Genomic DNA, 21,295 nt, shown 5'->3' on the forward strand with positions numbered 1-21,295 from the left:
TGTTGTTAATAATAAAAAACATCACCATTTTCTCTTTGCCAAAGTCATATCCATTGACAATTATGAAAAGACTTATTTTAACTAGAAAATGATTGTCCCTCAACAGAGAGCAGTGCTGCGCTATAGAGCTGCGGAAAAGAGCAGCAGTGAACTCTCTTGTTGACCTCGCGTGCCTCTGTACGTACACGTACGTCATGACGTCACCTGTTCCACTCTCACTCGCTCTCCCGACAGACTCGCAACCTCTTCCATGGCTACGTGAACCAACACATGTCTGCAATCAGCCATGAACACACATAACAACAACTCGCCCAAAAAAATACGGCGCTTAAATCGCACGTTTACGTGATTTCTTTCGAAATTGTTTCAACTCCTGCAAAATTCGCCGCGACAAGCCGGCTGTCAGTCACTGTCGGGGGCGGGGAGGGAGAGAGCGGCACACTGACTGCAACCCCGGACTGGTTTCATTTCCTCCGCTATTTCGCGTTGACGGGCGCCTCTACCAGACGCTCAGCATGGGGGTCCAGGGTCTGCAAGAGTACATCGAGAAGCACTGCCCCAGCGCTGTGGTGCCGGTGGAGCTCCAGAAGCTCGCCCGCGGGAGTATTGTTGGAGGCGGCCAGCAGAGACCACCGCACAGTCCGTTGAGGCTGCTGGTGGACGCCGAGAACTGCCTCCACCGGCTCTACGGGGGCTTCTACACCGACTGGGTCAGCGGGGGCCAGTGGAACCACATGCTGGGCTACCTGGCCGCCCTCTCCAAGGCCTGCTTCCACGGCAACATTGAGCTCCTGGTGTGCTTCAATGGCGCCCTGGAGAAAGGCCGCCTTCACGAGTGGGTCAAGCGGCAGGTGAACGAGAGGCAGACCGCCCAGCAGATCATCAGCCACGTCCAGAACAAGGGCACCCCGCCGCCCAAGGTCTGGTTCCTTCCTCCCGTGTGCATGGCTCACTGCATCTGGCTGGCGCTCCTCAGGTTCCGCGTCGGGGTAAGTGAGAACTCGGCCTGGCGACGCCTGTTGAGCGGAGCCACTCCGGACCGCCGCTGGTGGATGTTAGCCGGCTTTCTGGTTAGCCGGCTAACTCCATCACTGTCATCGTGCCCCATTAGAGAAGGGATGTGGGACTCCGTGTGAAGCGTCAGCAGTGGACATTATTGTGACATTATTTCTGTGAATGCATGTGATCAACAGTCAAAGGCCAGGAAACCACTGAACTGTCTCAGAGTCAGGGGGGAGTAAGAAAAGCAAGTCCACTGATCATCAAGTGATTTTGGAAAAAAGTCTCCTTTTAGCTGTGATAATACTGTAATTGTGAAAAAAGTAGGCCAAAGTGCAGATTAATTGTTGTTGCAAATATATATATATATATGTTTATTTTATTTATATAGCCTCTACATGTTTGCTATGCAGGAACTCTACAGAATACACAAATTCATATCTTTAGTTCATTACTCTCTAAAACAGAGCTGGTATCCCATATTTAGGCGCTGTTTGCATATAAAGAGATCAGGGATGCTCCTCTTCAACCGTGTTGCCACAGGGTCGATACTGACCTTTTTATTAAACGAGTACTTCACCCACAGAGGGACGGGTTTGTACAACAACGACTCGCCACTGGGTTCTTGAAGGAAACCTTAAGGAATCAGAAAAGGGAGAAACGCATTGATGGAATTAATTAAACGGGGTGTCAGTATTCATATTATGCTGTTTTAAAATCAAGTTCGTCACATACTCTGTGTTTTTTTAGATATCCATCTCATTATGTGTCTTTCTTTCGGGTATCACTGAGAGCAGCTCAAAGCAAACTGCAACCGGTTTGCAATCCGGTTCCCGTATAGCCTTCTTTCAAATGTCTAATACACCATGTCTGTGTTGGGTTTTATTTTAAGGCTTAATCATCTTACGGCCTAATTGTTGTCCTGGCCGCTCCGCAGGTTATCCAGAGTGTGGAGGACCACCACCTAGAAGTGATCGCCATGTGCAGGGAGGGTGGCTTCCACGGCCTGGTGGCCTACGACTCGGACTACGCCCTGTGCAACATCCCGTGCTACTTCAGCGCCCACGCACTCAAGCTGAGCCGCAACGGCAAGAGCCTCACCACCTGCCAGTACCTGATGCACGAGGTGGCCCGGCAGCTCGATCTCAACCCAAATCGCTTTGTCATTTTTGCATCGCTTTTAGGTTTGTTGTGACACTGCAGGGCAGAATACAAAAGGAAGTGCTCGTTTAAAATGAGACTGACTAACACCACAATGCTGTCTCGTGTGTTTCTAGGAAATCACATACTGCCTGATGAAGACTTGGCTGCCTTTCACTGGAGCTTACTCGGTCCAGAGCATCCGTTGGCATCTTTGAAGGTAACACTTTGAACGGGCGTTCTTCTCTTCATCATCACGGGACTGGTTATCTGTTGTGTTGCTGTAAGCTTTGTAAGTGACTCGCAGTAGCAGTGGGACAGTGTTTCAGCCGGGCTGTAACCTCCTGGTTCTGAAAAGTGAAGCCAATGCTGAAGTGCCTTTTACCTGCATTCTCTCTACTGGCCACAAGGGGGCAGCACCTCTGATTGTTTAGACGTCTATGAGAAAATGACTTGATTTATTCCCTTAGTTAACATTGTAAAGATGAGTTTATGGTTCTCAACCTCTAGCTTAAAGTCTTCTTCAACACAGAATGATGTTCATTTAGTCAGTTATGGTCCATTTAGAGCCACATAGATCAAAAAGCAGAGGATGTTTTAGGGCGGGCTTGCTGTGATTGACAGGTCGGTAACTTGAACCCTTTCACAGTGTGTTTTCACTTCATGAAAGTCGATTGTAATCTTTTTCTAATCACCTATTAATATCTTCTGATGTACTTAGCTCCACCCTCTCGTGTAAAAACAACAACAACAACTGAGATGGCGTTTGCCAACAACCAAGATTGCAATTGCGAAAATGCAAAACTCTCATACTTATCCCTTTTTAAAACGCCCTCTGAATGCATTATTTAAAGGTTTTATATAGATATCCAGAGAATTAATATAGCATCACACAACAAGTGTCTATGTGAAGATATAGTAATGTCTACCTGAGCAGAGGATGAAGTCACTCTCCCTCTGTGTGTGTTGGAAACTGAGCTTCTCTACGCCTTGTTTTCATAGTTGCGCCTGTTAGTGCACGTGAGCTAATGGCCGCCACTCTGAACTGCATCCAAATGACAGCTGATGAACTGTCCCGACCCCTGGCGTTGTGCAGGCAAAGCCTCCCCCCCCCCCCCCCCCACACACACCCCCACCCCCACCGGTTGCCCCGTCAGTGTCAGCTCCGTCAGCTCTGCTGCCGTTGTTTGCATTGTTACCTTCGCATTGAAAATGCGTAAGGTTATGTTTTGATCGCCGTGTATTTATTTATTTATGTATATGCGTGTTACTCGCATAACTCAAAAAGTATTAAACCGAATCGCATGAAATCTGGTGGGATGATTGGTTATCCGGGGACCATTTGATTAGATTTTGGGATCGATCGGGTCAAGGGTCAATGTCAAGGTCATGAAAAGGTCAACATCTTATTGTTACCATATCACGGTCAATTTTTATCCAATTGGCATGCAACTAATGCCAAAATGTTCATAATTCAATGCCCACTCTTGTGATATGCTCTACCGAGTGCCCATTCTAGTTAGAGCTGTAAACGCCCTCAGCTGCTCGCCGTGCAGAGGCAATAATTGGGCTCTACATTTCAAATTGATCACCCTTAATTAAAGTATAGGTTATAGGCTTTTCTACGGTGGCTGTGGGAGCTCAACACATTAGAAAAAACATAGCTGCAAATGCAGAGGATATTTTCACAACACATAGCTGCAAATACTGAAAACCCAATCAAATACAGAATTGTGTGAGAGTCTCATAAGACAATGGAAAGACTCCAAACTCAAATATACACAACATGACAAACTCATGTTATATTACTGAGCAGCAGGTGCATATTTTTTTTACCAAAGATAAATTGATTCATCTACAACAAATATGCCATTTTCAATAAAAACATAGTTCAGTCTGCAAAATGTGTGGGTCCGAATTTCCAGACGGAGACACAAATATCTCGACTTGGGACTTGACTCTGGTCTCGTCTGTTTTGGGACTTGATTTGGGACTTGAGGACATACTTGTGGCTTCCAAAACCGTGATTTGTTCCCACCTCTGCTCGTTGGACCACAAATAAATCTGAAAGGGTGAAGGATCTTTCTCGAGGTAAATAAGGACAACGCTGTGGGCTTAAGCGCCAGCTGCCAGCAGGACGGAGTGGTTTGGCTCGATGTTCACGTGCGGCCGGTGCAATACAGAAATAGGATGGTCATGGGTTGGTGAATGGTTGAGTCAAACAGTTGCGTGACAGCAGTGCCAGACCGATTTAGGGAGCAGTATGTAAATGGTCCAGCTGTTAGCTTTGAAATGTTTGGCTGTGTTAAACAGAAAGCCATCTGGTTCACAGAGGCTGAACTACCCACCGTCCGGACCCGTTAAGTTCCACTGCTGCATGACGCTCCACTCTACTCTTTACTCTTTTCTTGGCTCCCATCAGTGGCACCCAGTCAATCTTTCAAAAAGTAATAAAGATTGTTTTTAAATGGAGCATGCACTTCCCCACAAATACCATGTACTCTCATATTGACTTAAAAATAGCATGGACTAAACGAAAAAGAACAAATATATGTATAAATATATTTGAAAAGATAGCCAAACAAATGCATATTCATACATAATAAATCACACTTTATTGGTTGCTGTAGTCTGTATTCTACACATGAGACTAGCCCATCTCACTGTGAATATTGGTAACCAAAACTGCTGCTGTGTGGGCATCCATAACCTAAGAGCACTCGGGGAGTACAAAGTGTTTAATTCTGCAGCTGCCGTCGCCCGGACTGTTGTGGACCCATTCGTCTTCTTCAGTGTGTTCGGGCAATGAATTCTTTGCCTTTCAATTTCTGTCATTTAGCCAAACACACAGGGCCAAGACAAGTGTGAGATCTGGAAAGTATCGAGAGACGAGCAAAGCAGTTCATTTGAAACCGTGGCTCGCTAGCAAAGTACACTTGGCGACAAAGTGAAATCATGACGACATTTTACAGGATCATCATTTACTGAATGAACATCCCGCTGCACGGAAGAAGACTTGAAACTCGATGGATTTTGCTTTTTGGGTTGTCCCGATCTCACGAATACGATATCTCCAAGAACGCCTGGAGTGAGTTTCTCGTGCAAACGTCCACCTCCACTCAAATATGAACTCATTCAAATGTGGCAGTCAAAGGTCACTGACCTAACAAAATATGTTTTGGGCCATAACTCAAACTTCTTTCGGGATAAAGTCCTGTAAGACGCGAGTGGTTGACCTGTGGTCGTTCCTCAGGTGCGCGCCCACCAGCTGGTGCTCCCTCCCTGCGATGTCGTCATCAAGGCCGTGGCCGACTACGTCCGCAACATCCCGGACGTCGGCGACCTGGACGCCGTCGGGAAGGACGTCTTTAAACATTCCCAGGTATGAAACCTGAGCAGACGTGTCACGGTGACGGGGTTGCTCGCCGTTTGGCTGAATGGACATGATCGCTCACTGGTAGTCAAATTTAATTTCAAGTTCAAGCCGGGTGTTTTTGAGCAGGATCCCTCTGAAACGTTCAGAAATGAGCTGAACAGAGATTTAAAGTGTTACAGCGCCGCAGAATAATGTAATATGACGGGAAAGAAAATAAGAAGATACAAAGCTGGATTCAAAAACTTTTAAACTTATCTTTTTTTTCTTTATTTTTATAACATTTCTTTAAAAAAATCATCTTTGGACTTGTACGTCAAAGCTCATGGGACTCGATTGTGAGTCCTGAGCCATGCCTCAGTTGTATGGCCTACATAATATATACTGTTTGGGATGAAATATACATTTAACAATCTACCAGGGAAGGTTTTCCTTTTTTTTTTTTTTTTAAGTGGCTTCATTTTTCCTCCCTCTTGTCATTTCAGTGGATTGTGGAAGTGAGAAATGTGCTGCTCTGAAAAGAGGACAAACCGATCCCACTGTTCAGGATATAGTCCTGCATTATACCACAGTCACCAGTTCCTGCTCTCACTTCTGTTCTTTAACCACCTAAATAATCGTTAGATTTTTTTGCACTTTCGTAGCGTGTCATCCGAGATACAGTTTTGACGTCACGTCCCGTGAATGTAATTTAGTGTGCTCTGAAATCGAAGACACAAAGGCTGAAAAATGAATCTCCAGCTGACATTAAAACTGAACGGGGAAATGTTGTGTTCTGACCGTCGTGAGGGGTCAGTCGGTCGTTTTACTTTGAATATGAAACATCCGGAGCACTTCTGCTTTTTAAGTTTTCAACAAACAAAAAAAACACGAGAAAAAAACCCCACACACACACACACAAAAAGAGGATTTGAAGTGACAAAAACAGAACGTCTACATTCTGTCCATTTTAGTTGAAGGCATTCAAAGAGTGCGCAAATGTCCCCCGAATGTGAAAAGATTACAGTGTTGACTTTATAGAGCACGGGGACGGTGCGCCGTCGTGAGGGATTGTGGCGCACTGGGTCTCAGCTAGGGCTGCAACAACGAATCGATATAATCGATAAAAATCGATTATTAAAATAGTTGGCAACGAATTTCATTATCGATTCGTTGTGTCGCGCGATTATTACGGCGCTCAATAAGTCACGGAGTATAAACAAAGTTGATTTGAGCGCAGAGCCGCGCAGGAGAAACAAGAGTGTAGCAGAGGGAGAGGAGAGAAGGAACGCTGCGTTGTGAGAGCCAATCAGCGCTGAGCTGCTCCTCTGTTGATGAATCTAATTGGCTGCTGCTGCTCACGTGGCGCTGGATGCGGAAGTCATTCACGTAGTCGGAGACATTCACGGAGCTAAGTGCGCCTCCGGGTGACGTTATGAACCCAGACACCAGGGCGCTACATGTCACGACGTGTGTGGCATTTCCACAAGAGTATAACGTAGAAAACGTGGTTATTTATTCCGTGGCGGATAGCGGAAAATATTTTTCCACGGAGAAAGGCAACGGAGATAAGCCACGACGCCACTCGCTGTGTGCGCTGCGCGTGCAGCTATTTAACGGAGCGGAGCAGCGCGTGCGCTCTGATCGGGACACGTCTCATCAAAGATGTTCTATTGCGAAGAGCACCACTTCACATGTTTTCCGCGTCTCACTGCAATCTCAACGGCAGCGGGCCAGGTGAAAAAAAAAAAATCTGAACGCGTCTCTGATATTGTTCAGGGGGCCACATGGGGACCACTGCTCAGGAGAGGAAAGCTGTCAGTCTGTTTGTGACGGGTTCATCCACATGACCAGTGGATCTCCAGGACCTTTCCATGACTTTAAACCAAATTTCCATGATTAAACATTTTGTGAAAACTGTCCATACGTGACAAAGTGAAAAGATATAGTATTTAAACTAACAATGAGAATTCCAAAGCATACTGTATATATACCATGTAAATTAACATCAGAATAAAACAAATTTGCATTACTTTTCCAAATATTTTAGGATTTTATTTTTTTCAATTACTTTTCTAGGCCTGCTAATAGCCATTTAAAAATGCCATGACTTTTCCAGGTTTTCCATGACCGTACGGACCCTGTTTTGAATAAAGGGTTGAAAATTAAAGTGTTTTTGTTTTTTTATCCGATTAATCGATTAATCGTTAAAATAATCAACAGATTAATCGATTATCAAAATAATCGTTAGTTGCAGCCCTAGTCTCAGCTGCGTAACGGACAGCCGACACAGAAAGTTTGCTGTATCTACAGTCGTCCATATCGCTCTACGGAAAAATGCCGACGGAACAACGACACCAGTTATTGCATTATTTTAATTTTAGATTGAATCCATTAAACATATATGTAAGAATATAACCACAGCGTACAGCCTCCAGGTTATTGTCAAAGTAAAGTAGTTGGCTTTTTAAATTGTATTTATTTGTTATGACTGTGGACTGCATCTACAGTAGTTGAGGGGAAACGTCGCCCCCTACCTGTTTGGATTAGGAGGCCTCATATTACACCTTTTTACCTTGGCATTGAAAATGCGGAAGGTTATGTTTTGATCGCTGTGTATTTATTTATGTATTTGTATGCGTATTACTCGCATAACTCAAAAAGTATTTAACCGAATCGCATGAAATTTGTTGGGATGATTGGTTATTATCCGGGGACCATTTGATTCGATTTTGTGATCGATCGGGTCAAAGGTCAAGGTCACGAACAGGTCAAAATCTTCTTGAATCGCATGAAATTTGGTGGGATGATTGGTTATTATCCGGGGACCATTTGATTAGATTTTGGTATCAATCGGGTCAAAGGTCAAGGTCGAGGTCATGAAAAGGTCAAAATATTCTTTTTACCATAGCACGGTAAATTTGTATCCAATTGGCATGCAACTAATGCCAAAATGTTCATAATGCAATGCCCAATCTTGTGATATGCGATCTACCGAGTGCCCATTCTAGTTTTTAAAAGTAGTCGTTAACTGAGATGTTTTTCTTCTTCTGTGGTGCTGCTCCGTGTGTGTTTTGTCTTATCGGCTGTCATCTTCTTTTAGACGTGCACCGATGACAAAGTCCTCCGCTTCAAGAAGGCAGTGGGGTACTACTCTGTGGCCAGCAGCCCCGCCCACCTCCCTCCACAGTTAGGTGGGTCTGTCTCATGAGGCCATGCGGCCTCGACTCCTGTGGCTGGTGTTTTTTCTTTTTTGTTAATAGACACAGAGGAGCCGTCAGGTGTGGTCTTTGTTGACGTGGCTTGTACACGAGTTGGATGAAGCAGAGACACCTGCCGGTCAAACGGAAAGACCTGGGCACATCAAGCTGTGGTGGAACGCAGGTTTCCAATCGCAAAAGCTGCGACTAATTAATTTATTTCATCTAATCACATGTGAATCAACATTCTACGGTGATTTTAAGGTTTTCACAGTTCGGCAGCTAAATATGTTTCATGTTGTTCATCTCATCACAAAGATATGATGTCATATGTTGACTGATTCCAGTGTTGTGTTGGTCAAACTCTAGAATGAGTTATCGCTTGTGTTTTGGTGAATAATTAATTATACAGAAGATACGGAAATATTCATTCTTAAATATTTCTCAATCGCCGTGAGATCGTTTTGCCATGTCGCTTAGTCCTTAAATAGTTTCTAACTTACTTACTCAAACTCAGGAGATCTGTGCTTTCCATTTAAAAATGTTCAATTCAGTTTATTTTATTCAGCCCGTTTGTGTGTCCGTTTCCCAGTCAGACCAAAACCAACGGGAGCGCCGGCTGCCCGGCCGTTTCCAAAGATGCTGGACATTCCACACGAGCCGCTGCCCGTTAAACCCGCCGGGGTAAGTCTGTGAGAGACGCACTCGACGATTAAACTTCCGCACGTGGGTTTTGGCTTCACAACAACATGCGCCGTGTTCCAGGTGCAGCACTCGTACCCGGCTGCCGACCCCGCGGGGAAAGACCCGCCGCAGCGCGACAGCTTTGCCGGCGTCCCTCGCGAAGGGAAGCACACGTCTCTGTACGAGCGGGCGGCTCCCGTCGATCCCCGCGACCACGGCGAGGCCGCCGCCTTCAACGCCTCCTCCTCGGGGAACCCGGACAGCTCGGGCAAAACCGCCAAGTGAGTCAGACGCGACACTTTCCTGTCTGTTACTGAAACTCGCACCACAAACGTGTGATTTATTCCCACGTCAATTAGACTTTACTATTGTGAGCACAGAACGGCAATATAAAAATGGCAAACAACTTGTTTTTAAGACATTTCAAAAGAGGCCAATAAAGGCACCAGCCGGTGTCACGTTGTGCGTAATGGACAACAAAATATCCAAACCAAGGACGGCAAACTCTGTTACTCCTTCCAACCTTGACAAAAGCCGACAGATCTACTCTTTCCATTCTTAACTTTCACAATAAAAGTGTTGACCAGCGGGAACTCAAATACGCTCAAGGCCATTTAAATAAAAGGGAAGTTAATAAGTTCCGTCTGAGAATCAAGCGTGTTAGACTTTTTTCTGTTATACTGCTGTCGTCAAAGCCACAAGACGGGGATTTCACTTTGAAGAACACGGCAGCTTAGTTGGTTGTTGTGTGACTTTTGAATCCAAACTAGCGTGGAGTCCACAGCGGTACTTATGAGCTTCGGTGCCGCTACTCCTGTCTCGCTTCTCCGAACTGGAAGCGTGTTGTAGATGTATTGACCGACTATGACTCCCACATCTGCAAAGATGTATCATGTGCAGCAGCGTCATCATGCAGTAGCCTACATCGGGTCACATGGGCAGCCGTTTTTTAAGAAGGTATCGGGATGCTAAAGCATATGTACGTCGACCATAATGTGAATACATAATGAGCAGCACTAGGAAGATACAGCATGATATTAAAAACAACAAAAACAAAACCTAGAAATCACAATGGACCCATCCAGTTCAGACCAAACGCATCGTGGATATTCACCTTGTCATGAATATTCTTTCTCACAGCCAATGGGAGTACTCTTACCCCACAAATACCACATGCCTTAAGTACATTTATTTTGTAACTCTGTATGATGTGTATTCAATTCAATTCAGTTTATTTTGTATAGCCCAATTTCACAAATTACAAATTTGTCTCGGAGTGCTTTACAATCTGTACACATAGACATCCCTGCCCCAAAACCTCGCATCGGACCAGGAAAAACTCCCAAATAACCCTTCAGGGGGAAGAAACCTTCAGGAGAGCAACAGAGGAGGATCCCTCTCCAGGATGGACAGATGCAATAGATGTAATGTGTACAGAAGGACAGATTTAGAGTTTAAATACATTCAATGAATGTGACAGAGTGTATGAATAGTTCATAGTAGGCATATTCCACGATGGAGACCTCCACAATCCATCAGGCAGATGGCGTATGATGTCTCATTCAGCGGAAAACTAAATCTGTTTCGTGTTTTTTCTGAACACACCTTTACGCTAGTAGCAGCTAGTGTCGCCTGTAGCAGAGAGGAGCCGAGGTCTGGTGAACTCGCTTCTTTAAAACTCCACATCTCCAGGTTTTGTTTTTACTTTTTAAACGTGTCGTCTTCTAAATGCTCCTTTTTTTCTTTTTCTCTTTTTGCCGTTTAGTCAGTCATGTCAGCGACCTTAAGGGAGGATGGGAGAAAAACGGATGTGCTCCACATTCTGAAAACAGGCCAACGGGCGACCCAGGGGAACGGACAAAAGTGAGTGGAACGTCCGGAACACTCATTGAGAAATCTGATCAAGCAACCGAGTTGAAAGTGTCGTGTCCCGTGTGTCCTCAGGCCGACCTCTGCGTGACCCCTGCTGCGATTCCGGGGTCACGAGCCCAGGGTCTCAGTGGCCTGAGAGCTCAGATTCCCTCGCTGCTGTCCATGCCCACTAGGAACCACATGGACGTCACCATCCCGGCCCTCCCCGCCGTGGCCCCCGAGGTCCTGCGGGTGGCCGAGCACAGACACCAGAAGGGCCTCATGTACCCCTACATCTATCACACTCTCACTAAGGTCAGGGGCGGGACTCCTGTAGTCCCATTCTGATTTGTGTTTTGGGTTTGAAGCTGCTCGTAGCTTTTTGTTTGTAACGACGGTCTTTATCATGTTCAACCAAAGCAACATACAACCAAAGAAAGTATTGACATCTGTCAGTGGCATTGTGCAGCATTTGGGTAACGGTGTTTCTCTGCAGGGAGAAATCAAGCTGTCCGTCACCATCGAAGATGAAGCCAACAAAGACCTGCCTTCAGCAGTGCAGCTGTTTCGGCCTATACGCCAGTGTATCTACGGAGTGCTTTTCAGCCTGGCTGAGGCCAGGAAGAAGGCCGAGAGGGTCGCCATGAGGAAGAACTGCCTCCCCGAATGTGAGTCCCGTGGTTAGAAAGCTCTTTTTTTTATAGTTTTATCTATACATTTGTTTTTATATCAAAAAATATTTTTAACAATGATTTTCTCGACCTTTAAATATAATTCAAAAGCAAAAAAGTGATTGGAAATAAATATAAATCGATAATTCAGTCATCAATATTCATCAATATATACAATATAAAAAATAGATTTTTATATATATTTATGAATGAATATTTATTGATTTAGACTTATTTACTTTCGCTTTTTTGTATTGAATTACATGTAAAAGTCGAGATAATCCATTGTTAGAAATAGATTTTTTTAATTTTTTTATAATGTAGTATAATAAATGATGCACACACCAAAGTAAGAGAGTTAAATGATTTGTATTCTTACATTGTCTGAAGTAAGAGTGCTAATTATTTTTGCCATAATGAAGCAGTCGTGCATGATCTCCCCCCAGATGCACATGTCATTGTCAAAGAGTGGGCCGCCTACAAAGGCAAGTCTCCCCACACTCCAGAGCTGGTGGAGGCTCTGTCCTTCAGGGAGTGGACCTGTCCCAACCTGAAGAAGCTGTGGCTGGGGAAGGCCGTGGAGGACAAGAACCGCAGGATGAGAGCATTCCTGGCCTGCATGCGCTCCGACACCCCGGCCATGCTGAACCCCGCATACGTCCCCACGCCCCTCCTGGTACTCTGCTGTGTGCTGCGGTGAGTAGATGGGACACAGTACGTCGATTTCACGCTTACGGTGTGGAGTCCAGTGTGAAGGGAGCGAGGCTTTCTGAGGACACTTCTTTGGTATTTGTAACGCTGTTTACCTTCTGTGTTTTGCTTCAGGTTTATGTTACATTGGCCAGGAGTAAGAATTTTGCGTCGTAACGAACTTGACGCTTTCCTAGCCCAAGCACTTTCTCCTAAACTTTATGAGCCTGACCAGCTGCAGGAACTGAAGGTGATTGTGTAGCGTTCATTGTATGGGGAGTGTCTGAGAAACGCAAGCAGCGGCATTTTAGGATGCACTCAGTACCTATCTCCTCTTTTTTCTCTCTGGATGGATGAATGTCTCTCTCTCAATTGTTACTACTAACTCTTTCTCCTCCCCTTCCTTTTTTTTCTGTCTCATGGGGGGGGGGGACTATGAGACGGCACGGATCTCTCTCTGCCCGATGGATTGGTCTGGTTTCCTGAATTCCTGCTCATGACTGCCCACTGTCCTGTTTGTCTGTTGCACTGTTGAGACTCCGCCCTCCTCCTCCCCACATCATCACTGATGGATCGTGGAGATCTCTCCATCGGTGAATGCCTACTATATAACTATTCATACTTCAGTCAGTTTTTCTTTCTTTTTCCCTTTTTTCCTTTTTGAGTTTTTTTGGTCCCTTTTGGGGTTTTTGGGCAGGGATGTCTATGTGTACAGATTGTAAAGTCTAATTGTACAGATTGTAGAAATTTGTAATTTTACAAATAAACTGAATTGAATTGAATGATGAAAGTCCTTAATGGTCCATAATGAGCCATCCTGTCAACGGCTTCCAATTGGTCTGTCTGTGTTTAACAGCTCCAAACGTCAGTCGGGCCACGGGTACACTCGTCTGTTGTCATCCGATCGTACCAGGAAGCGATAACGGTCGAGTCTGAACGATCCCATCAGCCAGACCACGCGCCGAGGTGGCCGGGCTGCCATCGAGTTCTGATCTCAGTGGTGTGTGGACAGATTGTGGGAACAATCCAGACAATTCATCAAACGTTTATTCCCCCACCACCACCACCACCACAAATGGGAGTTCCTGAGAGGAGTAAAACCCAAGGCCGAAGCGCAGCTGAGACCGGCTGTCCGAGTCCTGTTAAATTACTGCTGATGAAAACGCAACATTTCCAGATTAGTGTTCCTTCAAAATAAAAGCTTTTGAATGACAAAGTAATGGACTTTTGGTGTGAAGCATCAGAAGGAAAAAGTGTTTGTCACTAAGTTAGCAGAACTTTGTTAGCGGCGATACTTCAATGAGTCTATTAATACTGCCAGGAGGAATATATATATAAATAGAGGCTTTTCTTGTGGAGAATGTATCAGAAAGGAAGTGTGTTTATCCACTGTTTGAGCCTCCGATCAGGGAGGTCTCATTGAAGTGTCCACAAATGCAAAAACGACCGTGTTCCCATCTGGCGCGTCCGATCTCCAAAGTCTCGCTGACAACACAAGCGTAACCTCGGCCTCTGGATTTGTCAAATTGTCCGACTCCCGTTGGAGCTCACGCTGTTCTGTTTCTCTGGACACTCCTCATATTCTGCAGACCATAAACAGCCTCCTCTGCAAAACACCGTTTTGTACGAGCATGTTGTTCCCGAAGCCGGTGCTTTTTTTTTCCCCGCTAAAGAGATGCTCCGAGTGACTCGGAGGGGTTCTTGTGTCGCGTGTGGTTGGTTTATCAACTCCGTGTCCCGGACCTCATTTCCCATTTGGCCCTCTTGTTCACATAAACCATCCACATGAGCTGTGCGCTTTGGTCCCTGTGGTCCGTCTGTGTGCGTCTCTGTCGGCCCCGTCTGCTCCACGCTGTGCCAGAGCGGCGTCCAGGTTGTGCACCGCTGTATTCTGGTAGTGAACTGGGCTGCTTTCGCTTGCTCTGTGCTTTGCTTTGCACTTTGTCCATGTGAATGCTCGGTTGGGCTGTTCCAGAAACATACTGCCCCCCCCCCTCCCCTCCTGTCATCTGGAAAGCTAACAAGTGTGGATGTTTCTCCTCTGCAGATCGACAACCTGGACCCTCGAGGAGTCCAGCTGGCCGCTCTGTTCATGAGCGGCGTGGACATGGCCCTGTTTGCGAACGACGCGTGCGGTCAGCCCGTTCCCTGGGAGCACTGCTGTCCCTGGATGTACTTTGACGGCAAGCTGCTGCAGAGTAAACTCGGCAGTGCCACGCGGGAGAAGGCCCAGCTCATTGACCTCTGTGATGGTCAGGTAACGTCGTCCACACCACGCTAAAGGACCTCATGTGTGTGATCGCACCGCGTCCACAGAGCCACAGTGAATGTCGGTGTTTGTACTCTGCCTTCCTCACGGCACTGAGATCGGGGTTTGTCGTCCAAATTGGGATTCTATCGGTTGTTTTCTTTTATTGGATATTAGCCACGCTGCGACGCTTAAACTTGTTGCTATCGCCAGCTTTTTTGCAGCCAGAAAACGAATCGAGCTCTTCTTCATCAAAGTCAGGATCAAGTGATGATCACGCTAACGCTCGCTCTGTCACAAACGGTGATCTTTGATTCATTTCTGTTAAAACTAGAGCGCATACCTTCGCATATCACAAGATTGGGCGTTGAATTATGAACATTTTGGCATTAGTTGCATGCCAATTGGATAAAAATTTACCGCGCAATGGTAAAAAGAAAATTTTGACCTTTCCATGACCTTGACCTCTGACCCGATTGATCCCAACATCTAATCAAATGGTCCTCGGATAATAACCAATCATCCCACCAAATTCCATGCGATTCGGTTTAAAACTTTTTTTGTTATGCGAATAACACGCATACAAATAAATAAATAAATACACGGCGATCAAAACATAACCTTCCGCATTTTCAATGCGAAGGTAATGAGCAGTGGTGAAACTTTGCCTATTGTTCTTCTCTTCAGAGGCTTACGCTCACAAACACACAATATAGTAAAAACAGGTGGTTACATTTAACCAATAGCCTAGTGTTTCTAGACACAAAGTACCTACATGAGTGCATAAATGTACAGGGTACCCCAAACGTACCTACTGTCCACAACCTCTCACCACAAACCTCCACCTCTCTCAGTGGCAGTGTCCACATTAACCCAATCAAAAAAACCACCCTCTTGAAACTCTTCCGTCTTCTCTTTTAAACCGGGCCCACTAAGCCGATTGGCCAGCTCGCCTTCTTGCACCCAGGTGCAGTCGGATTGGCCTGTTGAGGTGGTGATTGATGCCACCTGAAGAGAAAACAAGGGGGGAGGGGAGAACACACAACACTGACACGTAGCAACATTTAAACACACAACTGAGTCTGTGCTCTTTTCTGTTGGAGAACTGTTCCAATTATTTGAACTATGTAATAGCCACATACTCCAAACAAACAGGGGGCAGAGTTTCACTTCTACACAACCTACATGTTCAGTCATCAGTTCTACTAACTGACAACTGGGCAAGAGTTTGACCAGACTGCCTGTCAAAATATCAGTCATCTTCTCATCTGCCCCCGGCAGCTACTTTTTGATACTTTTGTTTGTTGGATAAAATCCAAATTGGGAGAAACAGGAAAACGGATCGTATTTTCTTTTAAGAGTCATAATGTGAAAAAAGAAAATACAAGTTGTTTTTCTTTTTGTTTGGAAATGTGACAGCAGCAAGGTGAGGCTGACGTCCGCCAGCCGATGGTGCTGAATAATGCACGGCCCGATTCAAACGGCCAGCGTGACAAACGTTTTATGCATTCAACGCATTTGTTATCCCTCATTGGCGCACACGTGGGGAGCTTTGGTGAGAAGCACCGGCTGGACGATATTTTTCATAATCTTCTAAGAAGAGCATCGCCGATGATCCCGGCCGACATCACTGTAGAGGCTGTAGCGGACCGGAGATATAAGTGTTGTATGAAACTAGACGATCTGATGAATCCACCACGTCCTGCTATGTCGGAATGAGGCAGAATAACGCAACAAAATTAGGCTAATCTCACTATACTTTTGTGGATCCAATGAGCTCGGTTGTATTCGGGTGTGATGAAGTCCTCAAAGTAGCCATGTCTTTGTAGTGAGGCCATTAACGTCTTGTACACGGGACCTGGTGTGACCTCTCAGACAGGGTTCTGGGCAGTTTCCAGAACAGACGGTTTTAGACAAAAATTCCTCGAGGTCTGACTGTCTTAAAGTGGAATTCGAGAGGGATTTTGGTCAATTTCTGTAAATTTTTAATTAGCTCCATATCTGTGTAATAAATGGTATCAACTGCATGAGACATAAGTGAGTTTAGGGATTGCATCATATACTCCAATCAAAATAATCTCTGCCCCTTTACACAGTTTAATTAAATGATTTATGTTTACTGATTTTATAACTAGAATAACTTGACACCCAGTTTTGAGCTGCATCTCAAATTATGGTTCCCAGCTTTCAGATGTTTGTACACCACTTCGGAGTGGCATCTACTGTTGACCGGCTAAGTTAAGTGAGGGTCGTGAGAGTCTCTAAGGGTCAAAGTTCCAGCCGACTTGAGTTAGGAGTGCAATCCTTCCACATCCATGTGTAGGAATACAAAAAACATCCAACAATGATGAATATTTGTCCCAGACGTCCGGACTACAAGTAAGTACGGACGTTTCAATAAGATGAAACGACGGCGCCTTGTGATGTAGGTTGCCATGGCAATACGCAGCCATAAACAGTGTCCCAACATGCAGCTTCAATCCCAAAGTTGTTACTAAACGTGCTATGCATTACGCACAGCGAGAGAGAGGTGTTATTATGAATAAAGAAACTACTTAAAGGGACAGTTCACCCTAAAATCAAAAACTAAATCCTTATTAAGTCCCATTACTTATAGTGCTATCAATCAGTGTCGATTGTTTTGGTCTAAATTTGTCAGACTTGTTTTTTGGTGCAGACACTAGCCGGTTATATTTTGGGTAAGCATGAAAACTAGAAGAGAAGAATACATTCTTGTTCGTTAATGGTCGTAATTTCTGGGGATCGGAAGTCATCTGAATGTTGAAGGTCGAGATGGTCACCAGGAGTTGGTCTGTTCCCCGTCAGGCGGAGCTGGCTGCCAAGGTGGAGAAGATGCGTCAGAGCATCCTGGAAGGTCTCAACTTCACTCGGCCGCCTCCGTTCCTCCCATCTCCGCCTCACGGGATGCCTTTCTACCCCCCGCCCCCTATGATGCCCCCTCAAAGGAGAGGCACGGTGGTGCCTGGTGAGTGCAGTGCGGTGAGCTCGGCCGGAAACACGTGCTCAGATTCATTAGTTCTTCCTCCCTCTTCAAGGACACGACGGCATCTCATCACAGGGCGGGAAGCTGGAGATAGCCGGCACGGTGGTGGGCCAGTGGGCTGGAACTCGACGCCCCCGAGGAAGAGGAGGCTTCCCTGTGCAGGTGGTGTCTGTCGGTGGACCGAACAGAGGGTGAGCGAAGCACCACAGAACGAAGGCGAGACGTGCTTCATGCTTTTCTTTTTGTAAATCGCGTGGACTCGTTTTCTGTCTTCCGCAGTCGTCCCAGAGGGGTGGTCTCCACGCCCGTCATCCGGACCTTCGGTCGGGGAGGCAGGTACCACACTCGAGTGTTCAGGAGTCAGCTAGCTTACCTGGTGAGTGAAGGATGAGTCCGTTTTCCCTTTTTAGGATCCCTTGGCGTTCATGTTGGAGTAAATCTTTTGTTAAATTCAGTTTATTTTGTATAGCCTAATATCACAATTAACAAATTTACCTTAGAGGGCTGTTGACCAGATGTACGTTTGTTTTCGCTCATCTTGTGTGTGTGTGTGTGTGTGTGTGTGTGTGTGTGTGTGTGGTTGTAAGAAACTGGAGGCACAGTCAGCATTAGTAGTTTTTAACTTGAGTAATACAAGGTGAGCGGTTCAACAGCCTTTGGACACGATGGAAATACGACCTCAAGGACACGGGGGGCGGGGGGGCTACAGGCCATGAGCATAAGCAAAGAGATGGGTCCATGGTCTTCTTGTTGCACGTCATTGACCCAAAGATGGATTGAGCTTCATGCAGCTCTACTGAATTCAGCCCCTTTCAGACGAGCACTTCTTTACGTAAACATAGCGGCAATTTAACATGCCGGCTGGTATAGAGGCACTCCCAGTAGATCGCCACCAGGTGTGTCTCCCTCTCACCCCGCAAACAAAAAAGAGTTAATTCTCACTTAAGAGGTCGGCGAAGACTTCACCGATTTATTGATCTTGCATTGAACACTTTAGTGGATTCAGAGATAGCTGAATGTAAATTCCTCTTTTCTATTTTTTTTTAGGAATGTGAGGTGATCATGGCGGTTGTGCTTGTGCATGGACTGCATTAACAAAGATTTTTTTCAAACAGCTGTTTCCCTATTCACTGTTTAATCACAGGGCAGCGACAGAATGCATAACCATTGTTAACGAGCGCTCGGCATTGGACGCGTGGGAACTAAACGGCCCCTCAGCTGGCCTTTGTTCTGATTCGCACCCTTTCATTTCACTCATCAGTTGCTTTTTGTTTTTCACCAGGACTTCCAGCGACACATCTGGATTTTCTCCACGTGCACATGATTTAAAGAAGAACCCTCGTCGTCGCCGTTGCAGCGACCGTCTTTGGCATCAGTTTAAAATCCTTTTCGTCTCTTTTCTCCCAGAGTAAGCCCGCTCCTAAGCCGGCTCACACGCCGGTTAATAAGCCGGCTCCGACGGCCGACCACGATGCTGCGAAGGAGACGGAAAAGCCCGGCCGCGAGGAGAGGAAAACCTCCCCGGCACCGTGCGGCGGCTCGACCACGGAGAACGGCGTCGAGGACGACGGCGAACCAGACCGGTTGAACGGAGAGGAAGAGGAACACGGGGCTCTCATCCAACCCGACAGTGCCTTTAGCAATGACTACAAGACGAGCGATTCTAATCCTCACTTAAATGCACTAAACGAGGACGGCGGCCGCTGCGGAGAGGAAGGTCTGGAGGCCGCCGTCTTAAATACAGAAGAGTAAGCCTATTTTTCTAGAGAAGGTGAAGGATGAGAGGTGGAACAGGGTTAGGTTATCTGGAAATTTCAAAAAGCCTACAGTCAAAGTACCTTTTCCCTTTCAGATAATAAGATGGTGTTCTCAGTCAAACAAACGAGATACACGACACACTGCTAGTTTAAGGAGTAATTCACTCCATCACTGATATGTTTACATGTTTGTGAGAATGATACTTTTCCTTATCACTACAATATTTAAGACGCTTTCATTTGGAAATATTTGAGTTCTTCTAGGTTGACGCTCCACCACGTACCCGTAGTATCCGTTATCTGTTGTGTTCTGGTCCTATCGAAACAATTCGGTGTGGCAGCTCGGATGAGCTGCGACCCCAAATAAATCAGACGCAAAAAATTGAACTCTGACCATCAACTTTGTTCCTTTTGAGTATCACAAAGTACTGCATGGTCCACAGTGCCAGAGATGTGTAGTTATTGTGCATGTTGTCCCTGTAACCTATATCTTCCCACAGCACCGCGTCTCCAGTCGCAAATTAACGGCTGGCTGACATCGGCGATGTAAACAGTAAAAAAAAAAAAAACACACACAAAATTTTTTATTTGATCGGTTCTGACCTTGAAGTTTTTCTACCCACTTGGAAGTAGCACGTTCACACAATGTTGTTCTCTGTTGCCGTTTTCTGCATTAGTCAAATATTTAAAAAAGAATCGCATACAAATCTTTTGATCACCTCTTTTAAGAACCCAGCCGTCACACCAGTCATCGATATAGAGATTGACTTCTGTGCTGTTGTCACACTTGTACTCCTTCTGCACCGAAATCTTCGTTTAGAATGTTGACTCCTATTCAAGCGTTGCATCTTTCATTCGTGATCAGAGAAATGCCCACCCCCGTCAGATTTTAAATAGGTTACCTTCTATGCGAGTCGATCAGGTTCTTCCTAACTCATGGATCGTGAATAGAATGAACTGACTGAATACTGGAGGATGGATTGTGGCTCGGTGTGTTTTGGAGGCTACAACGCTTAATAAAACTCTATTCTTTTAGTACAAGTTGTTGCTCTTTTGTTTATTTATCCCTCATCACACAGTAACAGCATGCAGGCATTCATATTTCAACCCCCCTGCTCGCTGACTTCACTTTGCATATTCAAGTCGATGCATTAATTTTTTAAGAGTGAGTAAATCTGCTCCAAATGCAAAAGAGGCCACATTACAAAATGATGGCTTGTAAGGGTTTTATTTTATTTTTCCTTGTGGAAAACTGATCCTCTGATTTGAACCATTTCAGACAGAAGATAGAATACATACTCAAAAATGTATAAAACAAACCCAACTTTCTTTTTTCAGAGCTTTCAACCACATTAGAAGAGTTGTCAAAACTCTAAAGTGACATGTGTGGGTGACCTTTGACCTGCAGCAGTACTTAAACCATCCTTCCACATACAGACACGTAGATCTCCTGCTGCCGGACCACTTCTCAAACAGACATTTAGAGAATAGTCGGAAGATTTCTTTGAATCTAATGATTCAAGTGTTGAGATTCAATGTAATGTGAGATAAAGTTTTAGAGAATCTAATTTAAGGAAACTTTGAACACAACACTGTTTGACAAATACAGATTGTATGTATGTCAAAATAATCAAATTAAATAAATATAAAATGTAGACAGTGTAACATATATACTTACCGGCCACTTTATTAAGCACAA

General features: G+C 45.3%; 1 protein-coding gene across 4 annotated transcripts; it reads left to right on the forward strand.

Annotated features, from left to right (window-relative positions):
- Positions 1-219: 219 nt before the first annotated feature.
- LOC130208348 (constitutive coactivator of PPAR-gamma-like protein 1 homolog) lies at positions 220-20,637 on the forward strand. Of its 4 annotated transcripts, none has more exons than XM_056437420.1 (17): positions 220-989; positions 1,937-2,183; positions 2,277-2,359; positions 5,393-5,521; positions 8,595-8,685; positions 9,284-9,375; positions 9,457-9,656; positions 11,145-11,238; positions 11,320-11,541; positions 11,723-11,894; positions 12,344-12,593; positions 12,723-12,837; positions 14,635-14,844; positions 17,662-17,821; positions 17,873-18,030; positions 18,119-18,215; positions 19,247-19,337. In XM_056437420.1, the coding sequence occupies exons 1-17, from the start codon at positions 516-518 to the stop codon at positions 19,249-19,251; spliced, it is 2,799 nt and encodes a 932-aa protein (XP_056293395.1). In that variant the 5' UTR covers positions 220-515; the 3' UTR covers positions 19,252-19,337. The 4 variants fall into 4 exon arrangements, with proteins under 4 accessions (XP_056293395.1, XP_056293392.1, XP_056293394.1 ...); XM_056437417.1 differs by having other exon boundaries at positions 224-989; positions 12,723-12,744; positions 17,892-18,030; positions 19,247-20,637; XM_056437419.1 differs by having other exon boundaries at positions 224-989; positions 1,937-2,087; positions 17,892-18,030; positions 19,247-20,637.
- Positions 20,638-21,295: the final 658 nt, after the last annotated feature.

Source organism: Pseudoliparis swirei, chromosome 18 (genome assembly GCF_029220125.1).
Source record: "Pseudoliparis swirei isolate HS2019 ecotype Mariana Trench chromosome 18, NWPU_hadal_v1, whole genome shotgun sequence".
Classification (NCBI taxonomy): domain Eukaryota; kingdom Metazoa; phylum Chordata; class Actinopteri; order Perciformes; family Liparidae; genus Pseudoliparis; species Pseudoliparis swirei.